General features: G+C 35.9%; 2 protein-coding genes across 3 annotated transcripts in view; both read right to left on the bottom strand.

Moving 5' to 3' along the window:
* Window positions 1-4,033, bottom strand: part of TPH2 (tryptophan hydroxylase 2) — a 109,813-nt gene extending 105,780 nt beyond the window's left edge. The window contains exon 1 of the mRNA XM_014531692.1: window positions 4,009-4,033. The gene's annotated coding sequence lies outside the window, so the exon portion shown is untranslated. The remainder of the gene's footprint in view (window positions 1-4,008) is intronic.
* A 1,836-nt stretch (window positions 4,034-5,869) lies between these two features.
* Window positions 5,870-19,925, bottom strand: part of TBC1D15 (TBC1 domain family, member 15) — a 75,847-nt gene continuing 61,791 nt past the window's right edge. Inside the window, exons 13-18 of one of the 2 annotated variants that reach the window (XM_005884122.2) lie at window positions 16,625-16,725; window positions 12,063-12,162; window positions 11,079-11,176; window positions 9,245-9,361; window positions 8,683-8,769; window positions 5,870-7,212 (exon numbers count right to left, since the gene is read on the bottom strand). In XM_005884122.2, the coding sequence (XP_005884184.1) occupies window positions 6,991-7,212; window positions 8,683-8,769; window positions 9,245-9,361; window positions 11,079-11,176; window positions 12,063-12,162; window positions 16,625-16,725 (725 nt within the window). In that variant the 3' untranslated portion in view covers window positions 5,870-6,990. The remainder of the gene's footprint in view (window positions 7,213-8,682; window positions 8,770-9,244; window positions 9,362-11,078; window positions 11,177-12,062; window positions 12,163-16,624; window positions 16,726-19,925) is intronic. The other variant, XM_005884123.2, reaches the window with a different exon arrangement.

Below are 19,925 nucleotides of genomic sequence, written 5' to 3'. Positions count from 1 at the left end.
ATATAAATCTTTGTTTTACTATAGTTGCAAATATCAAAAAATTTCTATATGTGACACGGCACCAGAGTTAAGTTAGGGTTTTTCAAAATGCTGACACGCCGAGCTCAAAAGGTTAGCCATCACTGGCCTAGACCATGCCTTTCATGGATTCATTCCACACTGTGAAACTCTCAAATGAAATACCCACATGCAAAAGAATGAAACTGGGAGCCACTATCTTACACGATACACAAAATCAACCCAAAAAAATTAGACTTGGGACATAAATGCTCACAATTATTTGAACCCTCTCACAGAATAAACTTCCATTCTTGTAAATTTTCCTTTTTAGTCTAATTCCGAACTACTGAGTTGGAGAGATAAAAAAACTCAGCAATCCAGACATGTGAAAAATATTACAAAATCAAGTTTAGAGAGTAACCAAAAGAAATTTCTGTGGTAAAGAATCTTTTTTTTTTTTTTGTAAAAGGAGAGGGTAGATAGGTTCTCATATCTGGAATGATTCAGTTGTAGTCCTGTTAGGATCACATGAATAGATTAGGAAAAAGGATTCTGCTCAAGCTGAGTAATGGCTCCAGGATTCTGCCATCTAATTCAAACCTCTGGACCTCAGTTGATGCATTTTTTTTTAAGGTTATTTTTTTCTATTGATCTCAGACCCAGGCATATACCCTGACTAGGAATTGAACCATGACCTCCTGTTTCATAGATTGAATCTCAACCATTGAGCCACGCCAGCTGGGCAGTTGATGCATTCTTATTCCTTAAATTTCCTAAGATGTGCCTCTGGCAGGACTAACCCATCCATTCCATACGTAATCGTTTATGAAGCTAGGGTTTCTTTTGTTACCCCTCTTAGGTATAAAATGTCAATGAAAGGGTTTCTTTTCTTCCCTACCTTCGCCAATTGAAACTTCAGCACATCATACTACACTGAAATGGTTAAAGGCTAATTTAAAAAACACTATTAGCTAATAGGATGTGAAAGAAGCTAGTGAGAACCACAAGGCTGAGTTTCTCCTCCTTTGGAAAGTCCAGTAGCTTGTATATAGAATCCTTAAAAGCTCTGTAAATCAAAAGAATATCTGTCCCAAAGTTATCCAGAAATTGAATTTAAACTGAGCAATTTAACAAAAATGTTTTCTAACTTGCTTTCTTTACACCTTGACATGTGCACAAGAACATTATCTTGAATTTTGTCATTTGGGGGGAGAAAGGTGGTGAGGCTATAGGACCATCTATGTATTTTAATAGCATTACTTCTATTAAGAGTACAAAAAGTACAATTTCACTCAGAAAACTGAATGATTTGTCTTTATATCATCTATTTATCATCAATGGGTTAGATACTATTAACTACTGATGACTTTCTAGTCCACAAATACTCCTTTTGGCACACTTAGCACTTGACTCAGCTAACAAAAAGCATGTGGCCCGTTTTCTTTGGGTGCATCCTGCATACTGTGTCCACCATTGACAACTGCTTGCAGTGTAACTGCTGAGCACTCAGGATGATGTCAGTGGTTTCTAGAGCAAATTGCTTTGCAAAGTGAGCCTGCAACTCACCATGAAGACATTCCAGTCCCTTGTACAACCAGGCCAGACATCTAAAGCAATGTAAACATGGCCCTATTAGTGTTTTTATAGCGGTTCACAAACCCACTGGGTCGTTTAGCATACCTCCAATAAGACTAGTGTGGTGTTGAAAAACATCTATTACTGTCACAGTAAAAGCCCATCCCTGAGGTTAATAAGTCTTTTTAATTAAAAAAGCTGAACCAGAACTGGACTGCTCATTGATCATAGCTAAGCTTACTGGAATTTGTTCTTTTCCTTCTGTCTCTTTTTACACAGAGAGAGATGTGTGAGAAGCAGTATACTACATAGATATTTGAGGAAGAGGAGTGTATGTAATAGCTGAACTATTACATTCTAACTTTAGGCATTGAACTACATTATGCAAATATGGTATTTCTGATTTCTGGCAGTTCTTAGCAAAAGATTTTAATTTTTTTTTACAGTGCGTTCATAAATAGTGTAATTTCCCATGGGCTGTGAGAGTGCTTTGGATAGCCAAAAGGAGTTACAGAAGTCAGTCCAGTCTAACTGCCCTACCCAACCCTACCTTTGCATCTAAGGGCAACACACAGTTTTTCTCCATGACAAGATGGATAGCCTGGAAAATAAAAGTCTAATAACAAAACAGCATGAAAAATATTTGTAATCAACAATCTTCAAAAAACTACAATTGAAAATCCCCATATTATAAGGACCCAAGGAGAGAACAGGCCAAATACACTGCATCATTCAAATGACAGTGCATTCACATGAAAAGCAGATATTTAGTACCACGTAATGACATTAGGTGCTGATGAAAACCTTTCAGAATCATTTCAAATTTAATCGTTTCATGTTTAGAAGAGACATTGAAAATTCATGTTCACAATGTGAAAAGGGGAAATCTACATAAAACAACAGGTTAAGATGACTGACATCACTTTTTGCTAAAAACCAGAACTAGGGCAAATTCACCTTAGAAAACCAAGAAACTGCTTTTAAAACTTAGGGACTTGACTACCTGACCATAGCCAAACACTAACCTATAAAATACAATACATAAAGGCAGTTCTCATTGGGGAGGCTTGGGAACCACTTGAATTCCTGTTAAAATGCAGGTTCCTTGACCTGCCAAAAATTCTGATTCCATAGATCTGAAGTAGAGCCTGGGCATGAATTTTATTAATATAAACCAAGGGTTTGGAAATGAGCACTCTGAAGATATTTTAATTAATGGAGGTTTAGCATATAAAATTATTAGCATCAGCCATATTATTCTCACATTAAATATTTATAACACTGGTTCTCAACTTTTGAGAAAACCAGAGAACCTTTTAAGAAATTATGTGACCTTTCCCCCAAAATATGCATGCATACAGACAAGACTTCACATCCGGTAAGAAGTTCACGCATCTTCTGGAAACCCAAGTACAGGAATCCAAGCTAGAATAGCATTACCTTGTTACATAGTTGCAAGCGGATCAGGTGAAATTCTAGGTTCTTCAATAAACATTTTGGGTTACTTGTATAAACTATCTTTAATAATGGTCATAATTACATGAATTTCCCATAAGAATTAGTTGGCATCCATTAAAAACCTTGGAAAAATCAGGTTCAGCAAAAATCACTATCTATCCCAAAAGAATGTTTTCCTTACTCAAAAAAAAAAACTTCAGTCATCACCAAGGCTGAAGTTCCTAAGGTACAGAGATGAAGAATCCTAGACACAGAAATCAATCAAACTAGGGATGTTCTTAAATGCAAAAAGGTTTCCCATAGACTTATATCAGAAGTAAAAAGACTTTTTAAAATTAGACATTACCTGAACTTTAACAACTTAAAATATCACATAACACAGCATATATTTTATATGTTATCAAAGTATGAACAGAACATCTTGTTAAAACTAAAAAACAAATCTTTAAAAAGTGAGACTAACAAATTTATCTGAACTATTTCAGCAATCTCAGTAGCTGAAGTTTACAAAATATTTGCTAACTAGATTTTGTGAACTCTGATTAAGATTTTATCAAGCAATCTCCTCAGCAGAGGACAATAAAAGCCAAAAGAAACAAATGAGACTACATCAAACTAAAAAGCTTTGCACGGTGAAAGAAACCATCAAAAGAAAAAGGTAACCCACCAAATGGGAGAAGATATTTGCAAATGACATATAAGGGGTTAATATCCAAAAAAAGGTGTTCCCCCAAAATGTGTACTCACTTCAAATAATTATTAATTTCACTTTTTCTTTTCAGATTTAACCCACTGAAATTAATAATTATTCAAAGTGTATATACATTTTGGGGGCACACCCTGTATATAGAGAACTCATACTACTCAACATCAAAAAAATAAATACAAACAGCTCTAGCCAGTTTGTCTCAGTGGATAGAGCATCGGCCTGTGGACCAAAAGGTCCTGCGTTCAATTCCAGTCAAGGGCACATACGTCAGTTGCAGGCTCCTCCCTGGACTAGGCCCTGGTTGGGGCTCGTGCAGGAGGCAACCAATCGATGTGTTTCTCTCCCATCAATATTTCTCTTTCCCTCTCTTCCTCTCTCTCTAAAAATCAATGGAAAAATATCCTTGGGTGGTGATTTAAAAATAAAAATAAAAAATACAACGAACAGGGATTAAAAAAATGGACAGAGGATCTGAATACTTTTCCAAAGAAGACATACAGATGGCCAATGGACACATAAAAAGATGCTGGACATCACTAATCATCAGGGAAATACAAATCAAAACCAAAATAAGGTATCATATAACATCTGTCATATTGGCTATTATCTAAAACACAACAAATAATAAATGATGGCAAGAATGTGGAGAAAAGGGAACCCTCATGCACTGTTGGTGGGATTGCAAGTTGGTATAGCCATTATGAAAACAAGTATAGAGGTTCATCAAAAAATTAAAAATAGATCATATGACTCAACAACTCCACTTCTGGGTATCTATCTGAAAATAGTAACACTAATTCAAAAAAGATATATGCACCCCTATGTTCACTTCAGCATTATTTGTAGTAACTACGATATGGAACCAAACTGTCACTGACAAATGAATCAAGATGTGGTATGTATATATATAAAACACACACATATACATATATACACACACAATGGAGTATTAGCCATAAAAAAATAATGAAATCTTTCCATTGTGACAACATGGATGAACCAAGAGGGTATTATGCTAAATGAAATGTCAGACAATGAAGAACAAATACGGTGTGATTTCACTTACATGTGGAATATAAAAAAACAAAAGAAACAAACTCATAGATATAACAAACTTATGTTTGCCAGAAGGGAAGGAAGTGGAGGGAAAGACTAAAAGGGTGATGGGGAATAAGAGGCACAAACTTCCAGCTATAAAATAAGTCACAGGGATGTAGTGTATAGCATGGAAAATACAGTCTATAAAATCATAACTTTGTACAGTGACAGACGGTTACTAGACTTAGTGAGATCATTTTGTAAGGTATATAAATGTTGAATCACTTTGTACTCCTGAATCTAAAACAATATTGTATGTCAACTATACTTTAATAAAAACTCTATCTAGCACTATACTACATTACTCTTCCGTATAAAAAATGTGCTAGACTATTTAATCAAGTGTTTTAGCAAGTAGTTTTATTTAAAACTTGACAAAAGTTCAACTTACTAAATGTGTTAAGATTTTTAAAAACTCTGAAGTAGATATCACATTACGTAGTGGGAACAAATGTCCCCAAAGCCCCCTGTCCAGGAAGGACAAGAAGGACATCAAGATGTTCTAAGCAATTTCCTGAACAGCAGGAAATGAAAGGCTGGAGATGCTGAGTTTTTGATCAGTTTACTTTTTTTTTTTTTTTCTGAATAGGCTTACTCATTATTAACTGATGAAAGATAACACATATGATATTAAAAACTAACATCTAATGGTTCTGTCATGATTGTCAGTTAATGCTCAAGTAGGAAAAAATTTCATTTGCTTCTCTAGTTTGGGAGGGGGGGGGGGGAAGAGAACCTATCTATTGGATCATTTTAGAACTGCGTCACATTTTACATTAGCATCAATTGTAGAAAGCTGCTTTACTGCGTCACATAATTATATCCTCCATGGCAACACTATGCCCAATTTCATGCTGGTGAAAACTTTTTTGTTATGAAAGAAGTCTTATTTCTTTATTTCCACAACTCATCCAATTGACTGTTTCGATTACATAAAAATATGACATTTACTGGGTCCATCTTGGATTTATTTTCTCCTAATGAAGAACCAGCAGATTTTTTTCTAGGTGTGATTTAACTGAAAACACTACTTCAACTTCAAATGTATTTTAATGATATGTACAGGCGTTAACAAATTACAATTAAAACGGAACCAGTTATGTTAATTCCACATAACTTAAAATCATGCAACACTGCATGGTAAAAACAACAGCTTTGTTCATATACAAAAGAGTACTATTTTGAGACTTATAATAGTATACTGAAATTTTTTACATAAGCTTTTTGCAAAGAGTATTTTATAAAAATTTAAAGACCAGATTAATTAGTAGTTAATACATTATTAGGAAAGATAATAAAACATTAGGAAAGTGAGGTTACGAGTAATTAATTTCAAAATTATACCAGGTATAGGGTTGAATGTAGCCTCATGAAATAAATGCTTGGTTAAGAAAATAGTTTTGAAAAAGATCTCATATTGATGCTATGTATTAATTTTGTCAAATCAGGGTATATAAATCAATAGTCAAGTTTATTCAGTTAAAGAAAATATGTTATTCCTTTCTTATACTCATAAATAAGTACTTATATAGTCTTTATATACAAGTGAACAAAAGTCCATTGTAAAAAATATACTGCCAATCCTCTTATGCTTGAAGTAGCTCTTTATCTACACATTAAATTGCATTGATGAAAATGTCCAATTTAAATCACATTCGACCAGCATAAATATTTAAGCTGAATATTATTGTAAACAACAGAGAAAAACAAATTCTTTTATTTTGTCACTGGGTAGCAATCTACTTCTCAGCTTAGAATGCTATAGAAAGGCTCAACATTTAATTTCATAAAATCCAAAGCCATTAAATTTAGAGTAAACAAAGCGAATGGTTTCAAAGTGCATAATTTCCAACTCATCCACTTGTAATATTTATTCGATTCCAGTTCATCCACATCCACAAGAAAATAAAATGTACTTAGCTATAAAAATACTAAGGAATGTTATTGAAAAAGAAAGGCTATTTGGTAGAAGTAACTACAAAAATAATTAGTGTAAATCTTTGTAAAGCTTTAATGCAAGAACATCAGTACACTTTCTTTCCATTAATCTTAAAGCATGATCATTACCAAGATTTAAAATTTCCACCTTTCAAAAACTTGAAAAGAAGTTGCAACAAAGTGTCTCTTCAAAAAGTAAGCAACAAGAAGGATCATGCAGGTGTTAATCTGCTAACATCTGGGGACACTGATATCTGTGTGGAGCTGTCATCTCTGGCTCCACTGGCAGCAAGTACAGGCAAGGAGTTACTCTGAAACGCAGGTGTAGAACAAGCAGTCAAGCCAACATGTTCATCTTCACCCGTGTCTGAATCTGGTGTTGTGACTTCACTGTCCTGAAGCCCCAAAATCTCACAAACTGCTTGTGGCAATTCCTGAATATGAAAAACAAAACCATCATTCACCATAGAGGAAAATTAACCACAAAGTAACACTTCTAATTAAGACTACACTGATTCCAGAATTTGAACATTTGTTCTAAGATTATAATTGTTATGTTCCCTCTCAAACCTTCCTTCTTCACTCCAAAATGAAATCCTAACCACTTTTTTCATTAACTGGTTCCCTGATCTATTCTGAATTAATCGCTCTTCACCCCACTCTATCACACCCACAAACATATAGTTACTAATATTTTATTTATCTTTATTATTGAAAGTTACTAATATTTAGCATTTGTTTCATTCTCCTTGTTTTTCTACTATTTTATTCATACTTTCCCCCTCAATATACAAAGGTTCTTTTAAATGTAAGAAGGTATCACTGATATTTTTTGAACAGAATACCTACCAAATAAGTGTTTAAACTGAACCAAAATAAGCATTTGGAACCATGAACGAATGACACAAAGACCAAATAAGAATTCTCATAAAAATGCAAAAGCCAAAATACATCAATGATTTGAATTCAGATAATCAAATTTGCCTTGTTATCAAACAAATTAAGAGCATGATACACAAATGTAATGGCATGGACTAATCGTTTCTGATTAGCATCTGTCTTTATTTGGAGACACTGCATATTTAATATGAGGTCCTATTCTGTATTCACTAATTCGACTGGAGAATACATACCAATGCTTAAATTCTACAGCCTCGCCTGGCCGGCGAGGCTCAGTGGTGGAGCGTCGACCTATGAACCAGGAGGTCATGATTTGATTCCCGGTCAGGCACATGTCCAGGTTGCTAGCTCGATTCCCATGAGGGGGCATGCAGGAGGCAGCCAATGATTCTCTCTCATCACTGATGTTTCTATCTCTCTCTCCCTCTCCCTTCCTCTCTGAAATCAATCAAAATATATTTTTAAAAAATTCTACAGCCTCGATGGTTGTCACAGAAATGTTTTCATTACTTTTGCCATTTTGCCCTATTATATGATTTTCATGTAGCATGGTTAACCAACTGTTTTCAATTACATGTTGTAAATCTATAATGGTAAACAAAATGCTAGCCAATGCTTTGCGTGTGCCTTCAACTTGCTGAAACAGCCATTTATATTATTTCTAAGAAGAAAAATTTGTTCTTGAGCTCAACCCACCAAAAACATTAACAAAAAATCTTGTAATTATTTAAAATTCTGTATACCTTGAGCCCTGGCTAGATAGCTCAAATGATTAGAGCATCATCCTGTACACCAAAAGGTTGTGGGTTCAACCCCTGGTTGGTGTGTGCACTGGAGGCAACCGATCAATGTTTCTCTCTCACATCAATGTCTCTCCTCTCTCTCTCCCCTCTCTCTCTCTCTCACTCTCTCTCCCGCCCCCCCCCTCCTCCTCCTCCCTCTCAGTAAACATATCCTTGGATGAGAATTAAAAAACAACAACTATATATATATATATAGTATACCTTGCATTTTACCATCTGTAGAGAAATTGCTTCCGCCTTGCACAGTACATCTTCTACATCAATTTTCATGGACAATTCATTAATATGCTAAAATGAATCAATAAAATAAAATGACAATCAAAATTGGAAGCACTATATGTTCTACTATATAAATAATTACCACTTACATTTAACTACAGATAAAATCCTTAAAATAAAAATATCCACACACTACAAACAAACAGAACATTTAATACATCTTTTCTTAGATCATTTCCCGTTTTAAAGCTGAAAAATAACTAATAAGCTTATGGAACATTAAATCTAACAGCTGTCTCAAATCTATTATCTTAAAATTATAAGCAAAATAACAATATTCTTTTAGAAAACTAACTATAAAAAAAGTGTACGTTGAACCTTCTATCCTAATTACTGGCCAATATGTAATTGGTGAACTGTCATTCCCAGAGTCACTGACAGTTTAAATTACTCGAGGGATTCAATAAATCTCCAAGAAAATGTTTTGTGTATCAAAAGAGGGAAAAAAACAAAATATTAAAATCTAAATTAAAGAAATAACTACCTTAAGTATTTCATTAAAACCATAATGCTTTTCCATTATTTGCTGCTTTTCTGATTCCAGAATAGCACAACAGAGAAGAAGATGGAAATTTTTACATGGTAGTTCAGTCCACATTACCTATAAAACAAAACAACTATTTATTAAATTATAATAATTCTAAAACATTTTCCTCATATATACAATGTTGAACTCTAAATGCCTTCTATGCAAAGCAGAAGTTGCCTAGATGAGGTAGCCCACCAGTTTTCTAGTTAGGAAATGAGGGGTAGAGAAGGAAAGTCTTACCTTCACCTACAAAGTAATTAACATTTTGTGAACACAATGAATTCCAAATGTGGCTCTTTAGGTAACTACAATAAGCAAATCATCGAGTCTAACCAATATGATGAATAGTATTAATTAAGGAGCCACAGCTATGAGGTTAAGTTTAAGGTATAAGGGTTAGAGGCATTTTCAATATTTTCCTGAACTTTCAATTACATGCTGTTTCTCACTTTTAAATCACCTTCTGTCTCTAGAAAACTAAATCCTGTAAATAAAAAAGATTCAGTTACACCATGCATGGAATCAAAAATACCCACAGACAACTCTACATTTTAAACATCATATTATATGTCACATATTGTGACAAAAACTGAATCAAATACCCCAAATTTATACCCAAATGCATAAAATATTTGATCAATAGCTGCACTTCTTCCTAAATATTTACTTATGCCCTCAAATTTAAGGCCTTAATTTCCCCCTGTTTAATGTACCTAATAATATCTTATCTGGAAACATAAAAAGACCCATATAACCATACTATTAAAGCATACTTAACATGTTTTCATTTCTTTTACCAGGCATAAATCAAGTTGAATAATTTTCAGACTAACCCAATTTTTTAAAGTTTAAATGAAATTCAATTAACCTCCAAGGGTTTCCACTTAACATCCCAATATATTTGGTAAACACAGATTAGGAAGTTATTCTAACTGTGTGGTAATAATATTCTCAATCCATCCTTTTAAAAAAGTTGAGTACTAAATAACAAAATTGACTACCTTTAAAAATATGATTCCAGGTCAAGAACATGCAAGTTTTGCCTGGCCAGTGTAATCCAGTGGTTGGGCATCGACCTATGAACCAAGAGGTCACCAGTTTGTTTCCCAGTCAGGACACATGCCCAGGTTGGGGACTCAATCCCCAGTATGGGGCGTGTAGGAGGCAGCTGATCAATGTTTCTCTCTCATTGATGTTTCCATCTCTCTATCCCTCTCCCTTCCTCTCTAAAAATTCAATAAAAACATATTTTAAAAAAAGAAAAGAATATGTGAGTTTTTCTTGAAACTCTGGTTTCCTCATCTGTTAAATACAGATAATAGGATGTGTTATGTTATTATTCATACTTTGCTCTAACTTAAGTTTCTGTTACAAAGCAAAATACAAGTCTGCTCCCTCCCAATATCTCAAACTATAAATACAGTGCCATCTCAACTGATTGGCCGGCTAAAAAGTCCTTGAACTCTACAACCTATACCAGAATATGGCAGAGCCTCACACAGTCAAGTCGCCCCAGCAGAGAACACAGACACAAATGGTCTAGAGAACTGGATCTGGGAAATCAACTAGCCCCAAATCTCATAAGGATTATAATTTATAGAAAAAGGCTCCAAAGATCAGGTATTCAGCTCAAGATCATTAATTTTAAGGAGAGACAACAAACTATCAGAATTTTGAAACATACTTGCTTTAGATATTTCAGGTAGACTGGTATAATCCATTTATATTCTATAGAATAAATTGTTGCTTTCCATAACAAATAATGCATTTGTATAATTTAAGAACTTACCTCCCATAATCGAAGAATATCTAGAAAACTAAATTCCCTTTTGAATCTGATTAAAAGCCATCTGAAGCAAAAGTAAAGGTATCCAGAGTCCTGAGATTCTATACAGAAGGGGAAAAAAAAAATATGGCTTACTCTCATGCTATTTATCTCAGAACACAGTGACCTATTTCAAACTCAAATTTCTCTATGCATGTTAGGCTATTGAAAGTCCTATAAATTTGTCTTCTACTAATTAAAGGGAACAATTCAAAGTTTGCAGGCTAACTTCTTTAAAAGAAAACAACCAAATAACAACAAATAACTCATTTTAAAAATAAACTGTTTTAAGACACAGACTGGCCAATGTGGCTCAGTTGGTTGAGCATTGTCTCATGCACCAAGAGGTCGCCAGTTGAATTCCTGGTTAGGGCACTTGGCCCGGGTTGTGGGCTTGATCCCCACAAGGGATGTGCAGGAGGCAGCCGATCAATGTTTCTATCTCTCTCCCTCTCTTTTCCTCTCTCTGAAATCAATAAAAGCATATTAATAAAAAAATATATAAAAAAGAACAATAACTATCTTTTTTTAAAAATATTTTTAAGCCCTAATCAGTTTGGCTCAGTGGATAGAGCATCGGCCTGCAGACTCAAGGGTCCCAGGTTCGATTCCCGTCAAGGGCATGTACCTTGGTTGCGGGCGCATCCCCAGTGGGGAGTGTGCAGGAGGCAGCTGATTGATGTCTCTCCCTCATCGATGTTTCTAACTCTCTATCCCTCTCCCTTCCTCGCTGTAAAAAATCAATAAAATATATTTAAAAATAAAAATAAATAAAAAAAAAATATTTTTAAGACATAAGCATGCCAAGACAGTTTGGTCCCACACTTTTATTCCTCAGAGGAATCCTGGCAACAGCAATAGAGCATATATGTCTTTAAAAGAGTCATTTTTTTCTCCCCATGAATTACCCTACAATTTGCTGGGTATAGTTCTGATTCACTACCTTACCTAAGTAACTGCAAAATCCACTGTCCAACAATCGAAGTAAGGTACTTAGTTGAATTAGCTGGGTCTTCATGCCTTGCATTTGTTCTTCAAAATTCTGGTGCTTTAGAGAAGGAAACACATGTTACCATATAAGTAATATTTAGTAAATATTTTATAGAATAACTAACTAATAACTAAATCATGAGTTTAAAAACAAATGTTAGACTCATACCATCTATACTAATAAAAGGGTAATACGCGAATTAGACAGGACGTCTTCCAGACAAAGCCGCAGTGGCTGCTGCTGCAAGAGCTGGGCCGCGGCGGCAAGCAGTGGCAGCAGCAGCAGCGTGATGGGGGAGTCACCTTCCCATGATCGGTCCCGGCTGCCTCCCGCAGAGGGAGGCCAGAGGCAGCAGCAGCGAGGGGGTGATGGGGGCAGTGCCTTCCCATGATCGGCCAGTCACCTCCCACAGAGGGAGGCCAAACTGCGGCTCCCCACGGGGAGTGGGCCTAAGTCGTCAGTAGGACATCCCCTGAGGGTTCCCAGACTGTGAGGGGGGCAGGCCGGATTTTCGTGCACCAGGCCTCTAATACTGATTATATTTTTTTAAATCACAACAAATTAAAAAGCTAGAGCAACATTAAAAAAGAGGGAAAGAGAATCCTTGGTCTCAAACTAGGGATTATTTTCCCCTCTATTCCTTTGATTTAGATAAAAAAGAATGTGCAAACAATTAACTATAGACTGATTGGCATACTAATTTCTGACATGGAATAAGAGATTTAGTGAAAGGAAACACATTTGGGAAATAAACTTTCATCAAATCACTTCCATTTTAAAATACTTCTTCAAATTATCATATGAAAAATCTATTTTAGTTTTAATGTGTTTCATTTTAAAGAATTAACTATTTCTTAGATTTGATGACATTAGGGAAATCTGCAATGTCAAAACCATCTTCATGACAATACTAGAAGATTATCTGCATCCTGCACTTTAAAATCTCTCACAAGATGGGAAACATCTGTAATAATGTCAACAATTTTTTTTTTTAATCTCCCAAAGTATAAAGGTTATATAATGTGTGATAATGCAAAAGACTCAATCCAGAATCAGGTAGGACTAAACTAGACATTAAAGAAAATGGAAATGTAGAACAATCCCTCTTCTCAGCAAATCTGTTTTTATTTTGGAAAACTAACTTTCCATTTTAAAATGTTATACATGTTAAAGTGTAGTATGTTTACTGTTACTTTAAAATGAGTAAGTATAAATTTCTCAGTACTAATTTTCATTCAATAAACATCAGTAGATATAACCCACATAAACAAATTCTCTTGGGGTACTCAATAAGATTTAAGAGTGTAACGGGGTCCTAAGATCACAAAGTTTGAGAACTGCTGTGGTTTACATGCTTCCAAAAATCTTCTAAGTTAAGTAAATTCCCTACCAACACATCAAAGATGGAGAAGGGGAACCAAAATAAATAAAAGGCTTCTTAGATTATTCTGAGCCCTATAAAATGTGCGTCAACCCCTCTTTGGTGACCTACTACCCTGCCCCTTGTGAAAAGCCTAAGAAGAACATCCCCTCCCTCACACTTGAAATCACCCATTCTTGGTAGAAGAGAAACAAAAAGGCTACTGATTCTCAATAAACTGGTTTCTCTTTAATGATTTAAAGAACAGTTTAACAGACTAACATAAAGGTTTAAGATGATTCTCTCTCATTGTTTCTCTTTCCTTCCCTCTCTGAAATCAATAAAAATATATATACATCTTTCAAAAAGATACAGTTTCGCCCTAGCTGGTTTGGCTCAGTGGATAGAGCATCGGCCTGCAGACTGAAGGGTCCCGGGTTCAATTTCAGTCAAGGGCACATGCCTGGGTTTCGGGCTTGATCCCCAGTAAGGGGTGTGCAGGAGGCAGCCGATCAATGATTCTCTCTCATCATTGATATTTCTATCTCTCTTGCCCCTCTCCCTTCCTCTCTGAAATCAACAAGATATATTAAACAAAAAAAAAAAAAGATATAGTTTCTTCACATTTACCACCTGGTCATGTAGGGCAAAGGCAGAATTAACTCTCTGGTAAACAGCATCATTTTTGTTATAACACGGTTTGGGAGTACCAACATGGCATCCTCACTGCTACCCATTCAGCTATAAAAAGAAGCACTCCCAAAATGACAGAAGCCAACTTTGAAAAAGAAGTTATTCCTGGAGAAGAAATAACATCCATATGATTATACAAAGGGCTTCAACTGTATCTATATCTATAAATAAATGTGTGCACACATATGCATACATATATTATATATATGCATATTACATATAATGTATACATACATATACACATGCATATACATTTTATGGGGGTGTGAGGTGAGAAGGGAGGGACTAAACTTTATGGCAAAATGAATGGTGAGTATAAGAAAGTTCATTAGATCGTTTTGCAAATGTTTCCATAATATTTCCATAACAAAGTCTATGCCTAGACCTACATTAGATGTGAGTAAATATCAACAAAAGTAAATCTACAGATATTAGGTCAGCCATCACATAAGAAATAATAGGTTATATGAAATAAAGCTGTAACACAAAATGGAATCAAACAACTGCAGCACTGATTTAAGGGCACCAAAACAATAGCAATGCAGTGAAAAATAACTGTGTAGATTTTTAAATTGCAACATATTGACCTTTCATTCAAATATTATGGGATGTTAGTAGACAATATATTAAGAGATCTTTTTAGAATAAAGAGTAGAAAAGTCCCCCAGACTATCCTCAATGAAAAAGGCAAACACAGAGAGCATTTACTGTGAAAAGACAGAACTTAAACCTTCATATACAAAAAATAATAGATTACAAGTGTATATTACAGGTGGTCAGAAAGTAATCTTTACATTTGAGACCTAAATACATGCACATATACGAGTGCATTTGGTATCATAAGCCATTATATTGGAACATGTCAAAATTTCCTCAGTTTTATGAAAACCATTATTGTAATAAACTAAATGCAGTATGTTCATGTTAACTCTTGGAGTACCTATTATAAGTTGAGGTCTAAACTAAGCACTGGGGAAATATTCATGTGTTTATTCTACAAAAATCTGTTGAACAACAATCTCATATCAGGCATTGGGAAAATTCTGGAAGCATACCAGAGAACTAAACTAGTTAAGCAAAGACATGAACCCTTTATCAAGGAACATACTAGCTCTAGTGAAAAGGGGATAAACAGAAACACAAGGAAGGCAGACAAGAGTTTTTATACAATTAGTATCAGTTGTACAGACCTTTGTAACAAATGCCTCAGGTTTCTAGAGCACTTAGGAGTAATTGGAACGAAGAAGGCAGGTAAAATCAATCAATCAAAAAGGTAAGGAAGACAAACTATGATATTACTACATTACTGCAGTTAATAATCTTTCCAAATAATCCAAAAACATTAGTGTATAGTAAAGAACTACATAATTTGTATATTTATCAATTTAAAAGCAAAAGATATTTTAAAATCATCAAATTTCATTATGCATGTGGAAAAGGAGGAGAAGTGAGGATGAGTTGAATCCATGGATGACACTTGAGTAAATAGACAAAAGTGAGAAAAATTGCAGGGGAAAGAATTGGTAAGCAACAGGGGAAGAATAGAATGAATAGAAGGAATCGAATCAAAGAAGGTACCACTTCCAAATTCCATATTTTTATCCCAGAAACTCTAAGTTAAACCCTACATTGCTAGGAAACATTTTAAATGACTTCATATTCAAAATCTTTATCCCATTGCAAGCAAGCCATTTCAATATCCGACTTCAAGGCCCACCATGAAGTATATTAATCTTATTCTGAAATTGTAAAGTGACCTATGTATTGATCAAGTCTTTGAATTTCATATGCCTTTATCTACTCTTAGACCCTCTGCTTTTTTTTCTTTCTAAAAGATAACGTGAAAAGACTGTTCTATTTTATTTCCGTAACACTCTCTCTGTACTACTGTCCTAGAACTCCACTGCCAAGATAGATCAATGATGATAAAATGTTCTTTGTAATAATATGTATATATAGACATAGTTCAACTCTGATAACCACATGTTTCTGAGAAAAATAACAGTGAATTACTAAGAAAGTGTCAGTGTTACAAATAGTTCAAACACATCTGGAGAAAAATCAGTGACAAAATCCAAAATGTTCACAAAAGGTAAGGATATTACTTGGTATGACTAAGCTTTATCTCTGAAACAGATGATATGAAAGTTCAACTACTTCACAAGAATTGCATTCATCTATTTCATCAATATTCTGTTATGACTCATGGCTCTTCTGCAGAATATAAGCATTAACTGATATTAAAACCTGATTATTCCTGTACTACAGGCACTTTCTATTTTTTGTATTAAAAACAATGTCGGCATTTCCAAGCCTCTTGAAAAGGCTATTTAAAAAACAAACAAACAACATGAAGCAAGTTTCTAAAGTCCCATAACTGACTAAATATAATTCATTCTTATATAATAACATTATAGAACTAAAAATTCAAATTAGTTTGATCAAAAGGAGGAACCCCGTTCTTACCATTTGGTCCATGTAGGAGGCAAAGCACCAAAAGGCATCCACCTCATTTTCCATCACATATAAAAGAGGGGAAAGTAAGTCACTCATTCCTTGCACATATCCTAAGAGGAAGAAAAAAATCATGTCTCTGAAAACCTAAGCTTTATGTATCCTTCTGTGCATATCACCACCATTCACTTAAAACTTCATCTTTTCTTTGGTAAATATGATGTTCACCAAGAAAAGAACAGAAACAAGGAGGAAGGAAGAAGTCTAGCAATGAGGTGAAAAAGATGCATTGTTTTCAATTGAGATGTCAAGCATATACAGTGGGGCCTTGACTTACCAGTGTCCCGACTAACGAGTTTTTTTGAGATACAAGCTGTCTCTCGGCGGATTTTTTGCTTTGAGTTGCAAGCTCAAAAAAATTCCGGTTACGAGCCAGCTTCAGATACCCCACCGCTAGTTGGCGCAGCGAACGTCACAGTGATTTGACATACAAGTAATTTGAGTTATGAGCTCCGTCACGGAACAAATTAAGCTCGTAAGTCAAGGCCCCACTGTATTTATCTTCCAGTAGGTGTCTTAGTGTAGACATCACTATCAAGAGTGGGTAATATTATTAAAAAACAGTGTGCAAGCCCTGGCCTGGTAGTTCAGTTGGTTGGATCATCGTCCCATACACTAAAAAAGTTGCGGGTTTGATTCCCAGTTGGGATGCATACAAGAGCCAACCAACTGATGTCTATGTCTTGTTCTTTCTCTCGCTCTAAAAATCAATAAACATATTCTCAGGTGAGGATAAAAAATAAAAATATAAAAAATGTGCAGCCCTAGCCAGTTTGGCTCAGTAGATAGGGCGTCGGCCTGCGAACTGAAAGGTCCCAGGTTTGATTCCAATCAAGGGCACGTGCCCAGTTTGTGGGCTCGATCCCCAGTGGGGGACTTGCAGGAGGCAGCCAATCAGTAGTTCTCTCTCATCATGGATGTTTCTCTCTCATTGATGTTTCTAACTCTCTATCCCTCTCCCCTCCTCTCTGTAAAAAATCAATATATTTTTTTTAAAAAAAGAGTACATACTCAAAAGAAATTGAATAGTCAAAGGAAAAAAATATCAAGGGAGAAGATTTTTATAAGTCAAGGGAAAGAAAGTTGCCAGGCCAGAATAGTAGTCAACAGTACCAAGCTGCCCTGAATAAGCCAAGTAAAATACACACTAAACAGGATCCAACTGCTTTAGCAACCAGATCATTGGTAATCTAAATAAAAGTAGTCACAACAAAATTATCTACCTCTTTTAAATAGACAAATCTATGTCTTCTTTCTTTTCCTGTTACTCTATTCCCAAGCAATGCTAGCAATTGGGTTTAATCCAATCAATATGTTGTGCCTAAAACTGCCACTTTAAATACCTTTCTCTTTATGCTGTTAAAATTTTTCAGTTATGACACTAATTACAGCCCTTGCTTAAAAGAAAAATTGCAAAGTTAAAGAATCAGGCTCCCTATTTAAAAATGAACAAAAAGTCTTAGTTCTACTTTTCACTTAAATATGTCAAGCTTCTTATTTTTCAGTTCCAACTTATAAAACCCTCAATTTTCTTAAGTGTTTTACAATTAAATTTCAGATAAGACATAGATACTTAAACCAACAAAGGGACAAGAACGCATTCTAAGCCTTTTCCCATACATATGTATTATCATTTAACTTTGGTTAAGTTCATACATTTGTAAAAGTTACAAAGAAATTTTTTCCCCAATGGCAGCTTGGGAAGTCTGTGGAAACAGATCCAAAGCTTAAATTTTTAACATTCATAAAAATCTATGTGTACTAAAGCCATCTGAAGAGTATATATTTTAAAAGGGAAGACGGTATTTCTGCTAGAAATGATATACAACTCTGCATCACTCTTATTTTTAAGAAAATGTTTTTTAAAATGACCCAGGAAGCATATAAGCCACTCTAAAAAACAAACAAAAAACCCTCAGATTAAATGTGTAACAAAGAGGCACTCAGGTCACTTCAGGATCTCCAACAAATAAACATTTAGCTCCATCTGCTCAGAGCCTCTGTCCTATCATCTACTACTGTAGCTAGTCTTTATCAACCTATGTATACACTATGCCCTGTGGGAAAATATGACTCTACTCACTTTAGCACAAAAGAACACATGCGTTCCCATGGCGGGCATCCAATGGAGTTACCAAGACATTCACAGAAGTCCCAGAGAAAAGGCATGTGACATGATATCGAAATGTAAACATTTCTACATATTTATTGCAGATGCTTTTTTAAAGTAACAAACACTTGCAATGATTAATTTTATATCAACCTGAGTGGGCCACAGGATGCCCAGATGTCTGGTTAAACATTATTTCTGGGAATGTCTGTGAAGGTGTTTCTAGAAGAGATTAGTGTTTGAATTGGAGAAATGATTAAAGCAGATGGCCCTCCCCAATGTGGGTGGGTGTAATCAAATCCATTGAGAAAGCCTGAATAGAATCCTATATAATAAAGAGGTAATATGCAGATTAACCCTCATGCCCTAACAAGATGGCTGCCTACGACCAGGCCTGCAGGGGGGTTAGTGAGAGATGGCTGCCTACAACCAGGCCAGCAGGGGGGTTAGTGAGGGACAACCAAATGACTGAACAAGCAGGCTGCGTGGGGCAACCAGGCCAGCAAGGGGGGCAGTAAGGGGCTACCAGGCCAGCAGAGGGGGGCAGTAAGGGGTGATTAGGCTGGCAGGGGAGGCAGTGAGGGGCAACTAGGCCAGTGGGGGGGGGGGTTAGTTGGGGGCAACCAGGCCAGTGTGGGGGGGGGCAGTTAGGGACGACCAGGCAGGCAGGCGAGCGATTAGGAGCCAGCAGAGTCCAGGATTGTGAGAGGGATGTCCGACTGCCGGTGTACAAGCAGGCTGCATGGGACGACCAGACCAGCAAGGGGGGGAGAGGGAGGTTAGTGAGAAACGACAGCAGTCGGACATCCCCCCAAGGGGTCCCAGATTGGAAAGGGTGCAGGCTGGGCTGAGGGGACCCCCCCCCACCCCCGTGCACAAATTTCGTGCAACAGGCCTCTAGTAAAAAGATAAAGGAAGGTTGAATTTGCTCTGCCTGGTTGCTTGAGCTGGGACATCCAATCTTATCCTGCCCTGTGTTCCTGGGTCTCATGCCTACACCACTGCTCCACAGCTCTCAGCCCTTCAAACTTGGTCTCTAGCTTGCAGACAGCAAATTGTGGGATTTCTTTTTCTCTTTTTCTGGTTTGTGTGTGTGTGTGTGTTTGTTGGGGGGGGGGGGGGGGGGGGGGGGGCGGGGCAAAA

The sequence above is a fragment of the Myotis brandtii genome, unplaced genomic scaffold (assembly GCF_000412655.1).
Source record: "Myotis brandtii unplaced genomic scaffold, ASM41265v1 scaffold82, whole genome shotgun sequence".
Taxonomy (NCBI): domain Eukaryota; kingdom Metazoa; phylum Chordata; class Mammalia; order Chiroptera; family Vespertilionidae; genus Myotis; species Myotis brandtii.
Note: the sequence above shows the minus strand (reverse complement) of the source record. Positions and strands in the feature narration are given on the sequence as shown.